General features: G+C 43.1%; 1 protein-coding gene across 2 annotated transcripts; it reads right to left on the reverse strand.

Moving 5' to 3' along the window:
- Nucleotides 1-2,347: 2,347 nt before the first annotated feature.
- Nucleotides 2,348-18,825, reverse strand: LOC139458836 (proteasome subunit beta type-1-like). Of its 2 annotated transcripts, XM_071240265.1 has the most exons (7): nucleotides 11,379-11,471; nucleotides 10,810-11,063; nucleotides 7,308-7,409; nucleotides 5,384-5,465; nucleotides 4,546-4,675; nucleotides 3,477-3,583; nucleotides 2,348-3,077 (listed from the first exon to the last, which is right to left on the reverse strand). In XM_071240265.1, the coding sequence occupies exons 2-7, from the start codon at nucleotides 10,983-10,985 to the stop codon at nucleotides 2,898-2,900; spliced, it is 777 nt and encodes a 258-aa protein (XP_071096366.1). In that variant the 5' UTR covers nucleotides 10,986-11,063; nucleotides 11,379-11,471; the 3' UTR covers nucleotides 2,348-2,897. The 2 variants fall into 2 exon arrangements, with proteins under 2 accessions (XP_071096366.1, XP_071096365.1); XM_071240264.1 differs by lacking the exons at nucleotides 2,348-3,077; nucleotides 3,477-3,583; nucleotides 4,546-4,675; ... (1 more) ...; nucleotides 7,308-7,409; nucleotides 11,379-11,471 and adding exons at nucleotides 13,508-14,247; nucleotides 15,226-15,323; nucleotides 18,762-18,825 and having other exon boundaries at nucleotides 10,931-11,063.
- Nucleotides 18,826-18,960: the final 135 nt, after the last annotated feature.

Below are 18,960 nucleotides of genomic sequence, written 5' to 3' on the forward strand. Positions count from 1 at the left end.
CTGAGTTTATGTTGTGTTTATGATGGACAACGGACTGGTTGATGTAGGCTCCCTGGTAGAGCCCAGGGACATCATGCACCACATACGAGTGCTGTCCCTCTGGGGATTCCAGGTTAGAAATGATCCCCCACAAGGTGACCATATGGATCAGGTGGACAGACTCGTGAGCCCAGGGACATCATGCACCACATACAAGTGCTGTTCCTCTGGGGATTCCAGGTTAGAAATGATCCCCCACAAGGTGACCATATGGATCAGGTGGACAGACTCGTGAGCCCAGGGACATCATTCACCACATACAAGTGCTGTTCCTCTTGGGATTCCAGGTTAGAAATGATCCCCCACAAGGTGACCATATGGATCAGGTTGACAGACACGGGGACCCTGGAAAGTTGTTTCAAGATTAGTCACTGGATTGTCTGGTCCAGACTGGATGATCTACAGCCAGAAATTTTGTCATTATACAACATAAAACACACAAGTTCTATTTTTAAATTAGATTTAAATTTTAGCCATTATTGGTCTCCCAGATAAGGGAGAGGTTGCCAGGAAGCCGTTGTCCCTAAAGGACTTTCTGTAAGTTTTGAATCAAATATTGTCAAACCTACTAGGCTCATGTCTTTGGTTAAAAAAGGAATCATTAAATGGTTTAGCATACTAACATTTACAGTAAAGAAGATCTCTTTGTTGTATCACCATGATTTGGTGTATCCCAGAATTGTTCTCATTGTTTCAAGGTTTCACCAAGGTGCCTAATACTTGCAATGGTAAATCAGTTAAAAACATTTTTCGGTATACCTTTTTATTTTTCCATTTTGATCATGAAGGTGATTGAATAAGGCTTGTTACTTCAACATAGTGTTACCATACCATGTGCATGCGAGTGTGCGTTTCTTGTCTAAATCCTCACTCAGCAATATTCGAGCATATGCCAATCTCCGTGTTGGGGTAACAAGCACTATGGTCTAAATTTAATAATGAGATTGGCTATATGATGGCAGCGAGTAAACAACCAGAATATCCAATGATTGACATTATGAGCAATGATCCACACCGTCAGGATACGATGACACGCCATCACCGAGGTTGACCTCCCAATCCATGAAGCCGCCTTGCAACTAACGTATCTTGCTGGGGATGCATTCTAACCAGGAATCCACACCATTCAAGAACAGAATGTATATTACATGGTTATACAAGGACACTTTGATCCAAAGAGGGGCGAAAATCTTAAATAACCACTTGTGTCCCATATATTTGCCATATCGTGACCAACAGACGTTATTGAAATATGTAGACTTTATAGTGTCATATCTGTTGACAGAATTCAGCCATACTGATTGTGACAAGAAAATGTAATTAGTCATAAAAAATTGAAATTATGTGTCATTCCCTATAGATTCTATTGGATTCTGCAGTCTTCTCATGGGTCCTGGAATCAGGGTCTTCGTCAGCAAAGGTTATACCTCATGTCAAGCATTGTCCTCTTCTGTGTAGATTTTGCAACCACCTTTAATAGCACAGCAGGTTGCATCCCTTAGCCATGCCAGGATCCGATGTTGGGTTCAGATCCCAGGTCTGCCCTGAATATGATCCTTGGTATGTCAGCACACACCTTGTTTATGGTTTCACCTCTTTCAGCAATCTCTACCTGATTTATCATTTACTACCCAAAAGAAGTTAAAGAACACCTGATTCTTTCACATTACTATAGTTACCATGGTTACAGTAATCTGTCATGGGACAGAATGGTATATTGGGACAGTGCACCACTGTTCAAAGAGGGATTAACCAACTCATCAACTACAAATATCTGCATCACTTGGGGTTGTCCTCCCACATCAAGCTGACAAGCCTAAACCCAAACCCCCAAACAAATAAATTCCACACTGAAACATTTTGAAAACACGCGAATTGTGACTCTTGATACTCTAGTGAAGGATGCTTGTGTCAAGATAGGACAACGTGAATGAGGATTCAAACTCAGACACCATTATTGCAATGTTGCATTCCTTCAGGTCTCACTACCACATACATTTTTCTTTGTTTTCTGTCAGTTAACCGGAAAACTATTTCCCAAATTATACTTTGCGTTTTCTTAGTGTGGGTGTATAAATGGAATGGCATTTGCAGTCATTCTCCTGTACCTCTTGCTCCTCGCCTTTAATTTGAAGTGACTGTAAGGGACGGGAAATATACTGACAAGTCAATACTTGTTTTATGGCTCATAAATTTTCAACAGATATTTGATTGTACTATATATGGATGAATGTGTATAAAACACAAAAACAGTCTTTGGAATATTTTAATATTAAATCAACATTATATTGCAACAGTATATGGCTTTCATTTGGTCCATTATCTTAATGGAGTCTGTTTCCAGTCTGTGGCTGATATCGGTGTGTCTGTCCAAGCTTGGGGTTGGGGATTGGGTTGTCATGGTGTCCACAAAACAAAAACAAACACAAATACTATATTTTTAGACATATCTTGTGTCTAGTGTCAACTGGAACACACCCACCCACTGTAGCTACAGTTTCAAACAGTGATCCCCATTCCTTCCTTTCCCATTGGCCTCTGTCATCCATTAAAGAAAATCAAAACCAAAGTCCCTGGCTATAATCACAAGACACTAATATTTCTCAACATTTGCGAAGGACCAAAATAGCCATGTTTAGTCAAAGGTGTGGTCTTTTGAATATGTATATGGTATATGTGCGATTGGAATAATTTGGGTTGGGGTATTGAATATAGGTCAAGGCCTTTCTGGAACTTTCTTCCAACCATGTAGACACTAATATTGCGGTTTTGGTAAATAAGTATAAAAATAATATATTGGTAAATAAAGCTATGATGATGTACAGTATAAAAAAGAGTGGAGTGTGATATTCCCTTCCTTAGTCCTTGACCCGCCTGAACTGCTCCATAGTGCCGGTCTTGGTGATGGTGTAAATGACGACAGCATGGCCGCGGAATATTCTCTGTTCTTCCGCCTCACTGAAGACGGAGGTCACAAGGTCAGCAGCCTCGTTTTCGTCCTGGGACACATGGATGGAACGCTGGTTCTTTAAGTTTACCTGGAAATGATTTATTAGAGGCGATGTATTAGAGGTAACGTAATGTTTGTTTGGTTTTTGTTGTGTAACGCCGTACTCAGTTCTATTCCAGCTATATGACGGCGGTCTGTAAATAATCGAGTCTGGACCAGACAATCCAGTGATTGACATCATGAGCATCGATCCACGCAATTGAGATCGATGACATGCATCAACCAAGTCAGCGAGTCTGACCACCCGATCCCGTTAGTCGCCTCTTACGACAAGCATTGTCGTCGTTTACGGCGACAATAAACCAACCAACCAATCATTATGTTATGGGGTGGTAAACGTCTAAGACCTGCATCACTTCGGAGTTGCCTCCGACACCAAGGTGACACACCGTGATATAACTGGAATACTGTTAAAAGTTGGGCTCACCTTTCTGGCTAACAGCCTGTGCATGTTGAGTGAGGACGACCCACCGGCGCCGAACGCCTCTCTCTTGAAGCCGCCCAGTTGGTCGAACACGTACAAACAGCCGCCATCTAAACACAGTACAATTTCATGCACACAGGTACAATGTCATGAACACAGGTACAAGGTCATGATTGGTTTGTTGTTTTACGCCGCACTCAGAAATATTACAGCTAAATGACGGCGGTCTGTAAATAATCGAATCTGGATAAGATAATCCAGGGATTAATATCATGAGCATCGATCCACGCAATTGGGATCGATGACATGCATCAACCAACTCAGCGAGCCGGACACCCGATCCCGTTATTCGCCTTTTACGACAAGCATAGTCGCCTTTTTTTGGCAAGCATGGGTTGCTGAAGACCTATTCTACCCCGGATCTTCACGGGTCTACAAGGTCATGAATCGATGTACTGTTTTTTTCCTAATCGGGGCGTTGGATTAGTCTAATGGCGTTGTCTCGTTACACTTAGAAGCTAGAAGCAGCTAATGACCTGAAATTAATGTTAATTTCCTTATATACCCAATTTGCCGGCAATCGTAGCTGATTCGTGATTGGATCGTGAGCTTTGTACCTGCGTGTATTCGTGGGATTCGTGACAGATTCGTAGCCGATTCGTCGTAAAACCACAAATTCACGAATCCCCGAATGAGTTAAGAATACCTACGAATGCCTACGAATCGATTACGATTCAGTTACGATGCCTAAGAATGCATTACGAATTTGTTACGAATTAACAACGATATTTTTGAATCGGGAGTTCGTGGCCAAAACTTTGAACAGCTCAAAACTTTTGCCACGTATTCCCGATAGCTCAAGAATTGTAAGAACTAACTACGAATATGTGCGAATCAGTTAAGAATTTCACGAACTGATAACGATTCAACTACGAATCCTAAAAGTTATCAATTCGTGGGATTCGTGGTCTGTGTGGAATAGTAGCATAAAGTATCTTGCGAAGTTTGAAAACGATTGAGCCAAGCGTGGGAGTCCCCGCCTTCTATGTACTTGTATAATGGCGGCACGCACCGTGTTGGTCTACTCCCGCGAGGATGTTGCACTTGAAGTACGTGTAACACCGCCGGTTGTACAGCAACGCCTTGACGATACCCGCCGTCCCCAGAGTCGACATCTGCTTCTTCAACGTCGCCTCACACTCCTGCAACATCGTCAACGACCGAAAATGAAAATTATATTCAAAGAATTTTATCGAAAACAATACATTATCCCCGAAAATAACTGGTTAAGTAGCTGTAGGTGAGTTTAATTTTGATACAAACTCCCACGACCCTCCCTCCAGAATATCAAATGGTCGGTCCCTAAGATGAGAAAGAACACGGGAATAGATGAGCATTAAGCATGTCCTGGGTTGTAGCTTTATTAAGAGAGTTTGTAGTCTGTTCCACTATCTTGATAAATACCACCAAAACAGTGGTGTAGACAGCAGCAGCAGCAGCAGCTATACGCCGTCGGGGCAGGATGCCCTGTTCTTGTCAGTGTAACAGCTGAACAGTGCCCCTATCACAGGGTACATATACTGGAATGATAACACGGCTGGAATCTGAAGTTCTCATTATATTAATGGGGGCGGTAGGGTAGCCTAGTGGTTAAAGCGTTCGGTCGTCACGCCGAAGACCCGGGTTCGATTCCCGACATGCATGGGTACAATGTGTGGAGCCCATTTCTGGTGTCCTCCGCCATGGTATTGCTGGAATATTGCCAAAAGCGGCGTAAAACCATACCCACTAACTCATTAAATTAATGAACTTATATGACTTTCTACTACCAATCCCAAACTCAGATTATGTGTTCAGTAGTAACACTCTCTACTTGTAACTGTTCCTACGATCAGTACCACTATACCTACATCTATCTTATTCCGAAGGTCTTTGTTGAAGTTGAGGACGTCATTGTGGAAGCCATGAGACGCTAGGATGTTTTTGTCGTTTCTGCAAATAGAGTAAACAAATTTGGATTAACAAAGTGTGCACAAAAACAAACTCACTTTTGAAATTTTGTGAGTGAGTGAGTGAGTACGGTTTTAGCAATATTCCAGCAATATCACGGCGGGGGACACCAGAAATGGGCTTCACACATTTTACCCATGTCGGGAATCGAACCCGGGTCTTCGGCGTGACGAGCAAACGCTTAAACCACTAGGCTACCCTACCGCCCTTGAATTTTTTTGACATCATTTATCAACATCATGTCATTTAGGGGCGGTTAGGTAACCTAGTTCGGCTAAAGCGCTGGCTCGTCACGTTGGCATGTAAGAGCCGGATTCGATCTCCCTCATAAATCCAGTATGTGAAACTCTCTTTAAGTGTCCCCTGTCGCTTCTGGTAAGAATATCGCTTCGGTGCACAACCAAACACACCGGTGATATTATAATAATCAATGGCAAATTTCTTAGCCCATTTGGATCAGCTGTCCTCTACGACAACCAAATATGGTCACGTCGATGCCCCGGATCAATGAAGTAACAATTCTTATATCATTCCAACAGCTTATTGTTTCTGACCATTTCATATCCTGGGGGATGGGATCTTAGAAAATCCTAAAAAACAAATAAATTTGCGTCAGAAATTGTCTGCCACAAAAATTACATTGTTTCAAGGTCCCTTTATTGAAAAGAATATATGGTTTTACAGCTGACCCAGACAAAATCCACACACACACACACACACACACACACACACACACTACTCTCCTCCCCGAATATCAAGTGGTCGGTCCCTTATGTCTACATAGACTGAGTTGAGTAGGTTCCATTCCCCTTGAAAAAAATTCCGACAGCATCACAATTTGAAACACGAAGAATGGGCTTCACACATTGTACCAACGCCAGGATTCGTACGCACGTCTTGGGCTTTAACCACTCGTGTCTGTACCCGGCCGTTCACATCATACGTAAACCTGAACCACCTCCAGATGACAATAATGAGATAGAATGGGTTAATTTAAACCATGCTGGACGGTGCGCTGAGCAAGGAGTTCCCCCTGTTATGATTGGTTGTCATTGGATTGTAATTTCACATCTTTGTTCTCTTCTACACGTCAAGGTGCCTAAACAACCAATATGTCATCAGGATCACTGAACAAAATCTTGACACTGAACAAGTTCTCTCCCGAATTGGAATACAACCCCCGTGACGGTAGAGTGGATGCCCCAGACACAAAGCCCACTCCCCCTCTACACTTACAGTTCGACAGTCTTATTGATCCGTGATTTATGTATATACAGGTGTTCTATGTATACTGTGTATAGTACATCCTGCAGGCGATAACCAACGCCCACAATGGTCGATGTCAGTGTCAAGCCTACTTGTGGGCGATAGGTAGTGGTTGAGTGCCGGGGTTCGATTCTGCTCTTGGTGTCTTTTACGGCGTTCTAGACAATCGTATTAAGCCACCGTCAGCAATATTCCAACCATATCAAGGCGGCCTGTTAATGATTGAGTCTAAGACAGACAAACCACGCCGTCTTGTTTCTCAATATCGACGTTTAGGTACAGTTTATAGGTGACGTCACATGACACGCAATCAGCCTCGTCCCCAACGTGACCAACCAATCCATGCATTTCAGCCGTCACTTACCCTAAGCATAAGCTGCTGGAGACATTTTGAAAGTCTTTCCATACACGTTACTGTATCAAGAAATGTCTTTTATCAATTATTTTCTTCAAATATTTAGGTATACTAGGTATAGATACTTCATAGTGCCAGATTGGAAAACGAAAATCAGACATTTCAACTGTAAACTCCATTTCTCTGTATCGACGTTTACGTACAGTCTGTAGGTGACGTCACGTGGTGGAAGCGCCTGACCTTCACCTTGGCCAACCCCGCACGCAATCACCGTGTAGTTGGCCCCGGCTATGGCAAGCACGTAGCTGTTGGGAGAGAACAATTGAATAAAAAAGTGGAAACTATCCCAGGAATATTTTGTACACGTTAATCATCGTTTTACTCATCCGTAGTGTTTTCTATGGCCGTTAAAACAAATAGCATGTACTCGGAAATGATTCATCAACATCTTATCATCTTACAGACCAGCATACAATGAGTGATGGGGGTTTAACGCCGAGTTCATCAGTAATTCAGTGATATCACGGAATATATGTCAGATTAATGTAAAGCAGTGAGTGAGTGAGTGAGTGAGTATGGTTTTACGCCGCTTTTAGCAATATTCCAGCAATATCACAAGGACGGACACCAGAAATGGGCTTCACACATTTTGCCCATGAAGGAATTTGAACCCGGGTCTTTGGCGTGACGAGCGAACGCTTTAACCTCTTGGCTACTCATCCACCCTAATGTGCTGGTGCACAGGTTTTGGTTTGGTTTGTTGTGTTACGCCGCATTCAACAATATTCCAGCTATATGACGGCGGACCAGACAATCCAGTGATTAATATCATGAGCATCGATCCACGCAATTGGGATCGATGACATGCATCAACCAAGTCAGCGAGCCTGACCACCCGATCCCGTTAGTCGCCTCTTTCGACAAGCTTAAACGTCACCATCGTGTTCCTGTGTCTCAGAGTCTCTATGATAGATTGGTATATATACGGACAGAATCAGATCCTCAACACACGACCATCGGATCCAGGCACGGCTAAATGACCAGTAATCTCCATTTGCAATGAGATTGTCTCCATTTGTAACTTTTTTCAGAGTTGTCTAGTGAATATTAATCTAAACATACAGTAAAGTACGGTTATAACGAACTCAAAGGGACTACTCTTTTTAGTTCGTTATAACCGTAGTTCGTTATAAGCATATATACAGCAAATAGTCGGGACTAAAAAGTTAGTTCGTTATATCCGTCAGTTCGTTATAAGCGTGTTCGTTATAACCGTAGTTTACTGTATTACAGTTTGCAATAGTGATGGGTAATGCAGTGTTCTGCGGGGTAGCCACGTGTCACACCAAACACCTTAGTTCGATTCCCCCAGGGCATAATGAATATAGCCAATATCCTCGGTACCCCCCGCCGTCATACGCGGGAATATTACTTAACGCGACGTAATAACCATAACCACTCAGTGTAATGTCCGCAGACACAAAGGACATACAATAAATATTGACTGCAGCAGTTATCCATTAGGCAACCTAAGACGCGCCAATCATGCATGCAGCTAGAAATGTTGAACATCTCTGATCTCGCGGGGACAACCGATTCCCCGAGGCGGTGTCACGTGACATGATTGTTTGCGTACGTTTCCGTTTTTCGTGTGATTGCTGATGTGGTCGGTGTTTAGTTTCAGGACATGTTTGCTGTCGATAATCATATTGCGACTACAGGTGATAAATATAGGCCTCCTTGTCGATGTCAATTGATACTATGTATTGACTCATTGAGAAACGTTCTAGTGAGAGGGTAGTATTTGCACTAGCAACGGTTATCTAGTTGGGAATTATATTCAAGATTGTCTTGGGGAATGGTGTGGCCAATCATATTTTTTTCTTTACAGTGGTTGAAGACAACATTGGTTGGCTGTGTTGTAAATTTGTTGTATTTTACAGTGATTAGTTCTATTTTATAACGTTTGGTTAACCACTACTGCTACAACTACTGCATCTGCTACAACCACTATTACTGCTGCTACAACCACTACTGCTGCTGCTTCTGCTACTGCTGCTACTGCTGTTGCTACCACTACTGCTGCTGCTACAACCATTACTGCTACTACAACTACTGTTGCTGCTGCTACCACTACTGCTACAACTACTGCTGCTGCTGCTACAACCACTGCTACTGCTGCTAAAACCACTACTGCTGCTACAACCACTACTGCTGCTGCTACTGCTGTTGCTACCACTACTGCTGCTACTACAACCATTACCGCTACTACAACTACTGCTGCTACAACCACTGCTACTGCTGCTAAAACCACTACTGCTACAACTACTGCTGCTACCACTACTACTGCTACAACTACTACTGCTGCTACAACCACTACTGCTGCTGCTGCAACCACTACTACTGCTGCTAAAACCGCTACTGCTACAACTGCTGCTGCTACCACTACTGCTACAACTACTGCTGCTACAACCGCTACTGCTGCTGCTACAACAACTACTGCTACAACCACTACTGCTGCTGCTACAACTACTGCTACAACCACTACTGCTGCTGCTGCAACCACTACTACTGCTGCTACAACCACTACTGCTACAACCACTACTGCTGCTGCTACAACCGCTACTGCTACAACCACTACTGCTGCTACTGCAACCACTACTACTGCTGCTAAAACCGCTACTGCTACAACTGCTGCTGCTACCACTACTGCTACAACTACTGCTGCTACAACCGCTACTGCTGCTGCTACAACAACTACTGCTACAACCACTACTGCTGCTGCTACAACAACTACTGCTACAACCACTACTGCTGCTGCTGCAACCGCTACTACTGCTGCTACAACAACTACTGCTACAACCACTACTGCTGCTGCTACAACAACTACTGCTACAACCACTACTGCTGCTGCTACAACCACTACTGCTGCTGCTACAACCACTACTGCTGCTGCTACAACTACTGCTACTGCTGCTACAACCACTACTGCTGCTGCTACAACCACTACTGCTGCTGCTACAACCACTACTACTGCTGCTACAACCACTACTGCTGCTGCTACAACCACTACTGCTGCTGCTACAACCACTACTACTGCTGCTACAACCACTACTGCTGCTGCTACAACCACTACTGCTGCTGCTACAACCACTACTACAACCACTACTGCTGCTGCTACAACCACTACTGCTACAACTACTGCTGCTGCTACAACCACTACTGCTGCTGCTACAACCACTACTGCTGCTGCTACAACCACTACTACAACCACTACTGCTGCTGCTACAACTACTGCTGCTGCTACAACCACTACTGCTGCTGCTACAACCACTACTGCTGCTGCTACAACCACTACTGCTGCTGCTGCAACTACTACTGCTGCTGCTGCTACAATCACTACTGATCGTGCTACGACTACTCTGACGTGGATGTATGTACTGGTACTCCTACAATTACTACTTCCACTACCATAACCACCACCACTATACTACTACTACTAGTTACTTTTACTACTACTACTACTACTTCTGCTGCTGTTACTAATGTTACTGTGGCTACTAAACAAACCTATAATGATCCTGACACTGACAGTTAATCCCCCTGTCCAGCAACTTTCGGGGAGAGGCTAATATCAACACAATAATGATAACATATTACACTAATCGATAACAAATCAGCGCTAATCGATAACCAATATCCTACCCTCTGTATTTGGGGAACCGGTTTCCACGTGGGTCCTCCTTCATTTCGCTGGCTCGGATGCCGTTTCGCGGGGGAAGAGCCCGTCCAAGCTTCTCAATAGTAATATTGTCCACAAATTTCCTTTCCAAGCCTTTCTTTTTATCTTCGTCCGTTTTACCTTGCTCTGTGGCCTCCATGTTGATCCTTGACTCCTGTCAGTACTAGCGGAAGGAGGATCGCCCCAGCGTCTCTGAGAGCCCCCATGGGCGTGTTCGCTTTAATAAGGATAGCGCGGTTTACAACGTTATAAAATTGGCTGAGACATGAATTTACGATTTATAGGTAAACAAAACATACGAGATGAGACACGCTCCTATCTCGTCGTCATATATATAAGCCAATATTTGTTTACATTTTGACCTCACCGTATGGACACACTCGAGATGTTAATGGGTGGCACTGTGAACATCATACCTCTCTCCTTCACCACACAAACATATCTACCCGTATATCAAAATGATGTAAAAAAATATCGTTCATACTATCTTTACAAATACAAAAACCTAGAAGTATTAACTAACAAAACCTACCTGATGAAAACAAGCTATGAGAATATACGCACACCTGTATATTTAACAGGTATTCCCGTGCAGGTACCCCAGGCGATACGAGGTCTACCGGAGTTTCTCAACATACAACTGACGTGTATACATCACATCACATCATCAGGCCTCGAAGGACACCGTCCTTAAGTTGTCATTGCCGCATCATGTAACCATGGTAACATAATCAATACATCATCTGTACTAGAGCGGTTATGGTTCATTGTTCTCAATGAGGAAGGAACCCTCAGGTGACTGAGACTGAATGGCATGTCAGCCAGAAACAAACACGTCTCGGCTGAGTGATATCTGTTATGCACCTTAGGGTAGTTTTATGTTACGTTGTTTTCTGTGGTAGGATCTACCTATTTGTTCGTTTCTTATGAACGCAGTCACAGACAATAGAATCTTAGTCAACAGAAACTGAATTCTTGTCATTGTATACCTGCGTTTGTATAGATCCCTGGCTAAATGATAAGTTGTTGATTCGGGGCTCAAGGCTAATGCATTCTGTATACAGGTGTTGCCGTTAACCATATGTGGGAACATTGACGAAAGCACATCGTATTGCGTGTCAATATGAAATAAAGGTTTATTATTAAAACACCATGGGTATATTAAGAAACATGTACAATTGACATGCTCAGCCAGTGACACTGACCCGTGAAGATTCCGGGGTAGAATAGGTCTTCAGCAACCCATGCTTGCCGTAAAAGGTGACTATGCTTGTCGTAAAAGGCGACTAACGGGATCGGGTGTTCAGGGTCGCTGACTTGGTTGATGCATGTCATCGATCCGAATTGCGTGGGTCGATGCTCATGATATTAATCACTGGATTTTCTGGTCCAGACTCGATTATTTACAGACCGCCGTCATAAAGCTGGAATATTGATGCGTGCGGCGTTAAACAACAAACCAACCAACCAACCAGTGACACTACAGAATTCTCTAGTAATTATGTGATAATTGTGTAGGCAGTAACGACCAAAATATAAAATGAAGGGTAACGTCCCTTGGATGCCTTGATCCACCGCGTGCGAGTTCGAATCCGCTTATTTTCGGAGTTCACCAAAATGGTACGGACAATATGATTGGTTAAAGTAATAGAGATCATAAAACCAATTTCAGTGTTATTTGTTTTGAAATTACAATTAAACAGTTAAAACAGTGTAACCTCATTACTATAATGATCGTGGTTAGAATAGGTCTTCAGCAACCCATGCTTCACGTAAAAGGCGACTATGCTTGTCGTAAGAGGCGGGTGGTCAGGTTTGCTGTCTTGGTTGATGCATGTCATCGTATTCCAATTGCGTGGATCGATGCTCAGGATGTCAATCACTGGATCCCCAACAACATCTTCTGACCCTTGTTGTTTATTGTTTAGAGCGGTCTGTACATAATCGAGTCTGGGCCAGACTAACCAGTGATTGACATCAGGAGCATCAACCTACGCTATTGGGATACCAGACATGCATCAACGAAGTCAGCGAGCCTGACCATCCGATTCTGTTACTCGCCTCTTACAAGCATGGGTTGCTAAAGACCAATTCTAACCCGGATTAATGACAGACAGTCGTCGCATAGCTGCAGTTTTGCTTTATGCTTTGTCAGATAATTCTTTTCAAAATGAACTCTCAGAAATCGGACCAAGGGACGTGAATCAACCAGTCGCTGTGTGGATGAAACATTGCCCGTGCGACGTGAATCAACAGGTGGGGTGAACCAGTCGCTGTGTGGATGAAACATTGCCTGTGCGACGTGAATCAACAGGTCAACCAACGCTGTATAGATGAAACATTGCCTGTGCACGTGAATCAACAGGTCAACCAACGCTGTATGGATGAAACATTGCCCGTGCGACGTGAATCAACAGGTCAACCAACGCTGTATAGATGAAATATTGCCTGTGCGACGGGATCAATAAGAATCATAAAAAATAATCAGCAAACCTACTTCCGACATTATTGGCCGTTTGGTTTAAATCGGCTGGTCCGTTTTCACAAATGTATTTTTTACTTTATTGATAAATTACAAAACCGATTCTTATGACAGTTATTAACACTGATTACATTTGATCCAACTTAACCAAATCTGGTTCATCACAGTGAGCTGCTTACCCGCTTAGTCTTGTACAGCTCCAGTAAGCACTGAAACACACTTTCCCCATTTCTCAACATATCCACACAAATACCGTCTGGTTCCTTTTCGTCTTCCCACAACTCAAGTTCAAGGTCATCCCCACAGTTACATTCTTTTCTGTACCACATGAAAGCGGATTTGAGTTTTAACGGTCGCAGAGCAGAACCCGCGTTAGTTTGACTTTTCTCCCTTTTAACTAAACCATCACAACAATATTTCAAATAGTTTGTAAAATTCAGATGGAAGTAAGCGTCCGTATCACTGTAAGGGACTTCCCCTACTGACACCTTGCTTACACGTGATTGGTCAGACGGCCTCTCCAGAGCGTGGAATCTCATTGGCTCGCCGGTTCCACACAGGTGCCCGTATGTATTCTTCCACTCCTGGGGAATCTCAATCGGCTTTCGAAACGTGGTATCTAGTAGTATTATCTGACTTCTAACTCGTGCCAATGGAATGTCTCCCGCCTTCATTGCTGTCTCCATGACGAACGTGCTCCTCCCGACGTTGTTGATGTTGCCCTCGAGACACAGAGGAGCCTTCACGACATCCTCATCATACAGTTTTTCGTGAAAGTCCGCCTTTGAAGTGACGATAAATGAATGATATTTCTGGAGTTTATACAGGCCGAGCATGGAGTCCCTGCCGTCAGCTGGTTGTAGGAGACAGGTTTGTGTGGAGTCCATCAGGTTCACCACGCTCCACGGCTGCGGGAACGCTGTGAATAGAGAGGTGAAGATGAAATAGGGTCTCGATCTTTTATTATTTATTATAGTGACATGCATGCACTTGTGTGTGTGCCTGCGTGTGTGCCTGCGCGCGCGTGTGTGTCCGTGCGTGTGGTTGCTTGTACTAGTCCAGTCTAATGCCGGTTTTATGTGATAGCCCACTGAGATACCACTGAGATAGTTTGACGTGGAAGTCTGACATAGTATACTGACTTGATTTATCCCCATATGTCGAGCGCCAGACCTGGTAACAACAAGTACAATTTATTGACGTGTTCAGGTATGACGCGCTGGGGATCGAACCTCTATCCACTAGACAACGAGCGAACGAACGCTGCGATTATCAATATAATGAACTACTACAGTATATATAGTTGAGGCTTGTGGATAATCGATATTTGAGTATGGTTCAACGCCACTTTAAGCATGACTTCAGTTACATCACGACGTGTCAGTTTGAAGTGTGTAGAAGTGAGGTGAAATGTGGTTTAACGTCGCTTCCAAGATTATTGCACTTATATAGCGACGTGCATGCACGTGTGTGTTTGTGGCTGCTTGTCCGGACTGGTGCCAATTTGTAGTGCTAGCCCACTGAGATAGAATGTCGCAGTTTAACATGAATATCCCACTCAGACACTGGATACTGACTCCGAGCCGACCAGCCCTTGTTTTAGCCCAATAATGCCGAGCTCCAGACAGGGTAACAACAAGTACCATCTTTTAACTTATTTTGGTACGACTCGAACCCCAGACCTTCCGCTCTCCGGGCGGACACTCTACAACTAGACCACGGAGGCGGTCTGAAGTGTGAGGAAAGCCACGCAGTCATATCACATTTTGTTACGATTCCTATTAGAAAATTATATATTGTACCATACAGTGCATACGACAATAGACACATTCTTCCTGGAGGTTTTGCTGACACACTTCTATTAGTTCCAACCCTAACGACAAATATACTGACTCACAGTGCCCGTCAAAGGCTGTGTAGGGCAGGCCAGGAACGATAACTCGTCCACAGTTAGGCGCCGGGAAGGTTCTTTCATATCCAAGCTGTTTAATAATTCTGAAATATAGAAGATTGTAAGCTCACACGCATGGAAATATATAGACTTTATTAGACCACTCAACCACATTTACATGACATGTGACTATAGTATTTGACTAAATAGCTAAACGTTGTTATTATTAAGTATTTTCATAGGTTTAAATAGTCTCAAAATCACAATGTATTTTTCAAACAAGTATATATATATATATATATATATATATACTTGTTTGAAAAATACACAAAATATTGGTGTCACAGGAACTTTTGTAGTTGAGTATACATATGTATGTATGTATGTATGTATGTATGTATGTATGTATGTATGTATGTATGTATACTCAACTACAAAGGCTCCTGTGACACCAATAATTTGTGTATATTTTGTGTATTTTTCAAACAAGTAAAGTTTGGTTTTCAATACTGTAGTACATGTATGGAATCAAGTCACAAATACGCAACTGCTACAGATAAACATGCATTCCATGCAAAGTTTTGTGCAAACCCCATGCATTTCACTACCCAAGAATGGATATAAAAACGTGCGTTAACGGGATTCCATATGCATTGTTTAGCATCGTGCTGACAACAACCACTCAGAAAAACAACAAAATTACGCGATTATTCAACATTACGAAATGCCCCGCCTGTCCGAAAATGAGCGTCTGCGTGCCATTGGTATGCTTGAAGCAGGATCGAGTCAACGTGATGTGCAAGACAATATAACGTCCACAGAAACACCATTTGGTGTTTATGGCAACGTTGGCAACAGACGAATGCAGTCATAGACCATCCTCTGAGTGGCAGGCCGCGCGTAACCAATAATCGACAAGACAACTGGATTTGAACAACACACCTACGAAATCGATTCCAGCCAGCAACAGTGACTGCGAGAAGCATCCCTGGCCTTCAACGAATATCTTCACAAACCGTACGTCGCCGCCTCAGCACGTCTACAGTGGTGCAGACAGCGTCAACGCTGGACGGCCATGCAGTGGGGACAAGTTCTATTCACTGACGAGTCTCGTTTTCACCTCAGCCACTACGATGGACGGATTTGAGTGTACCGACGTCGAGGTGAACGTTACGCCAATCATTGTGTCATGGGAGAAGATCGGTTCGGGGGCGGCAGCGTTATGGTATGGGGTGGGATTACAGCAAGACAGAGGACCCGTTTGATAGTGGTAGAGGGAAATCTCAATGGACAGCGCTACCGCGACGAGATCATCGGCCCTGTTCTACAGTTTTTGCGTCGTCATAGCCTAGGCATTACCTTTCAACATGACAACGCCCGGCCTCATATTGCTCGACTTGTTCAGGATTCTCTTCAACAAAACAACGTGAATGTCATCCCCTGGCCAGCACGCTCGGGGACTTGGTGTCATCATATCCCGATCACTGGTTTGACCGGTCTATATTCGATTCTTTACAGGTCACTGGGTTCGATTCCCTTCCGCGTAATACCAAAATAAGTTAAAAGATGGTACTTGTTGTTATCCTGCCTGGCTAAAACAAGGACTGGTCGGCACGGGGTCAGTATATACTGTGTCTGAGTTGGATATTCATGTTATACTGCGGCATGGTATCTCAGTAGGCTAGCACTATAAAATGGGCCTCAGCTACAGCTAATGGTTTACTCCCATCATGTTTGGAAACATCCTCTATATCTCCATGGCCCGTATTTCGGGTTACCTACTGTAACCCCTGGATCCAACCCATGGTTCTCGCGATCCCAAATTATCGGCCCTTGATTTCCTTCGGCCGATTTGATTTGCTACACAACTCTGTCTAGAGGACCAATCAGAATGCGAGTACAAGCCAGCCTCAATGTTGGGTTGGCGATGTCAACATGGATAAGATAGAGTTTGCGAGATATCCAACATTGAAAAACTGTATGACACGCTAAAGAAAGCCCATTTCAAGGGAAATCGTATTACTGTATCATTGTATTATATACTCCCCGCCGAGAGAAACGCGAACCATAGAAACATAGTGAGTGTGTGAGTGAGTATGGTTTTACGCCGCTTTTAGCAATATTCCAGCAATATCACGGCGGGGGACACCAGAAATGGGGTTCACACATTGTACCCATGTCGGGAATCGAACCCGGGTCTTCGGCGTGACGAGCGAACGCTTTATCCACTAGGCTACCCGACCGCCCCCATAGAAACATAGAGACGTATGTACGTAAAGAAGAGATGCTTCTGATGTGTACCGGCCCTTGAAGATCCGATCGGTTGGTTGGTTTGTTGTTTAACGCCGCACTCAGCAATATTCCATTCCGGGAACGCTGTTAACATTCTGCCAACCATAAATTTACTATTGGGTCAGTTTGACGGTGCACACAAAATATGGATCGACACTTGATATAGGCTATGTCTTAAATTAATAGCATGAACTATCTTGACTGAGGGCAGATTTTAAATATATATATATATATGTTACAGTCAATGTGTAAAATGTGATTCACTTATGCAATTTACAAACTGCCTAAATATTTCTGTCATTTTACAAATTGACTGAAAAATAAGTCCAATTATATGACAGACTGACCAAACATTGCTAAGAAGGTCAAAACGGCTCAAAGACATCATCGACTTATTATGATAAGATTAGAATAAAATAAATTATATATACATTGACGTCGGTTTTCTTTTAATCCTGGGGCGGTGGGGTAGCCTCGTGGTTAAAGCGTCCGCTCGTCACAACTAAGAATCGGGTTCGATTCCCCACATAGGTACAATGTGTGAAGTCCATTTCTGGTGTCCCCCGCCGTGATATTGCTGGAATATTGCTAACAGCGGCGTTAAACCATACTCACTCTTTTTATCCTATGAATTTTAGTCACATGGTTATGAACTTAAGCATCAAAATGTTTAGAATTCGTTATCATGATAAATAAATGGAAACTTGATATAAAATGGCTGAACTATTTCAGCTTTTTGTAAATTTCCTTCATGATAAATAAATGGAAACGTGATATAAAATGACTTAACTATTTAAGCTTTTTGTAAATTGCCTACATGATAAATAAATGGAAACTTGATATAAAATGACTGAACTATTTAAGCTTTTTTTAAATTGCCTAAGTGACAATTTCAGTCATTGTACACATTGACTGTAACATATATTTCGCACTGGGGAGCGGACACTTCCGTCTTGGAATTAATCCCTGTCGTATATAACATTGGGTGCTTATCTAAATGATTCCAATACTTACAGACCGCCGTCATATAGATGGAATATTGCTGAGTTAAACGAGAAATACGCAAAACAAACATAAACAGAACCTTTAATGGAAACATTACGGTACAGTGTGACCTCGTTCCCTCACCGCCGAGAACAATCTACAGTGTTGTACGCGCCAGTTTTGAGAAAATCGGTATGATATAGGTGGAAAATGATGGTATTTACATCGACAAGCATATAGAGTGTTTTTGTATGTATGATAGTTACCTTGAAAAGCCTGTTGTCATCTTTGAGAAGAGAAACCGCGGGATAAACAATGACGTGTGTTCGGTTCCGCGTATCTGGGTCAAAGGTAAAAGTTCATGTTTATGTCACTGAGGCTCCTGGGATCGATGAGGCACAGCCAACACATCTGTTCCAGTATACTATGTATCGGGGTATTCCACGCTCGTATAACCTGTCGTGT

This window comes from Haliotis cracherodii, unplaced genomic scaffold, assembly GCF_022045235.1.
Source record: "Haliotis cracherodii isolate W230 unplaced genomic scaffold, xgHalCrac1.p SCAF_13, whole genome shotgun sequence".
NCBI classification, from domain to species: Eukaryota; Metazoa; Mollusca; class Gastropoda; order Lepetellida; family Haliotidae; genus Haliotis; species Haliotis cracherodii.

Bases quoted from the DNA above. Each gene is read 5' to 3' on its own strand.
- LOC139458836 (XM_071240264.1), bottom strand. From the start codon at position 18,781: ATGACAACAGGCTTTTCAAG. The intron at 15,324-18,761 runs GTAACTATCATA...TCTATATTTCAG, and splicing joins ATGACAACAGGCTTTTCAAG to AATTATTAAACAGCTTGGAT. The intron at 11,064-13,507 runs GTAAGCAGCTCA...TCCTTATTAAAG, and splicing joins AGCTGTACAAGACTAAGCGG to CGAACACGCCCATGGGGGCT.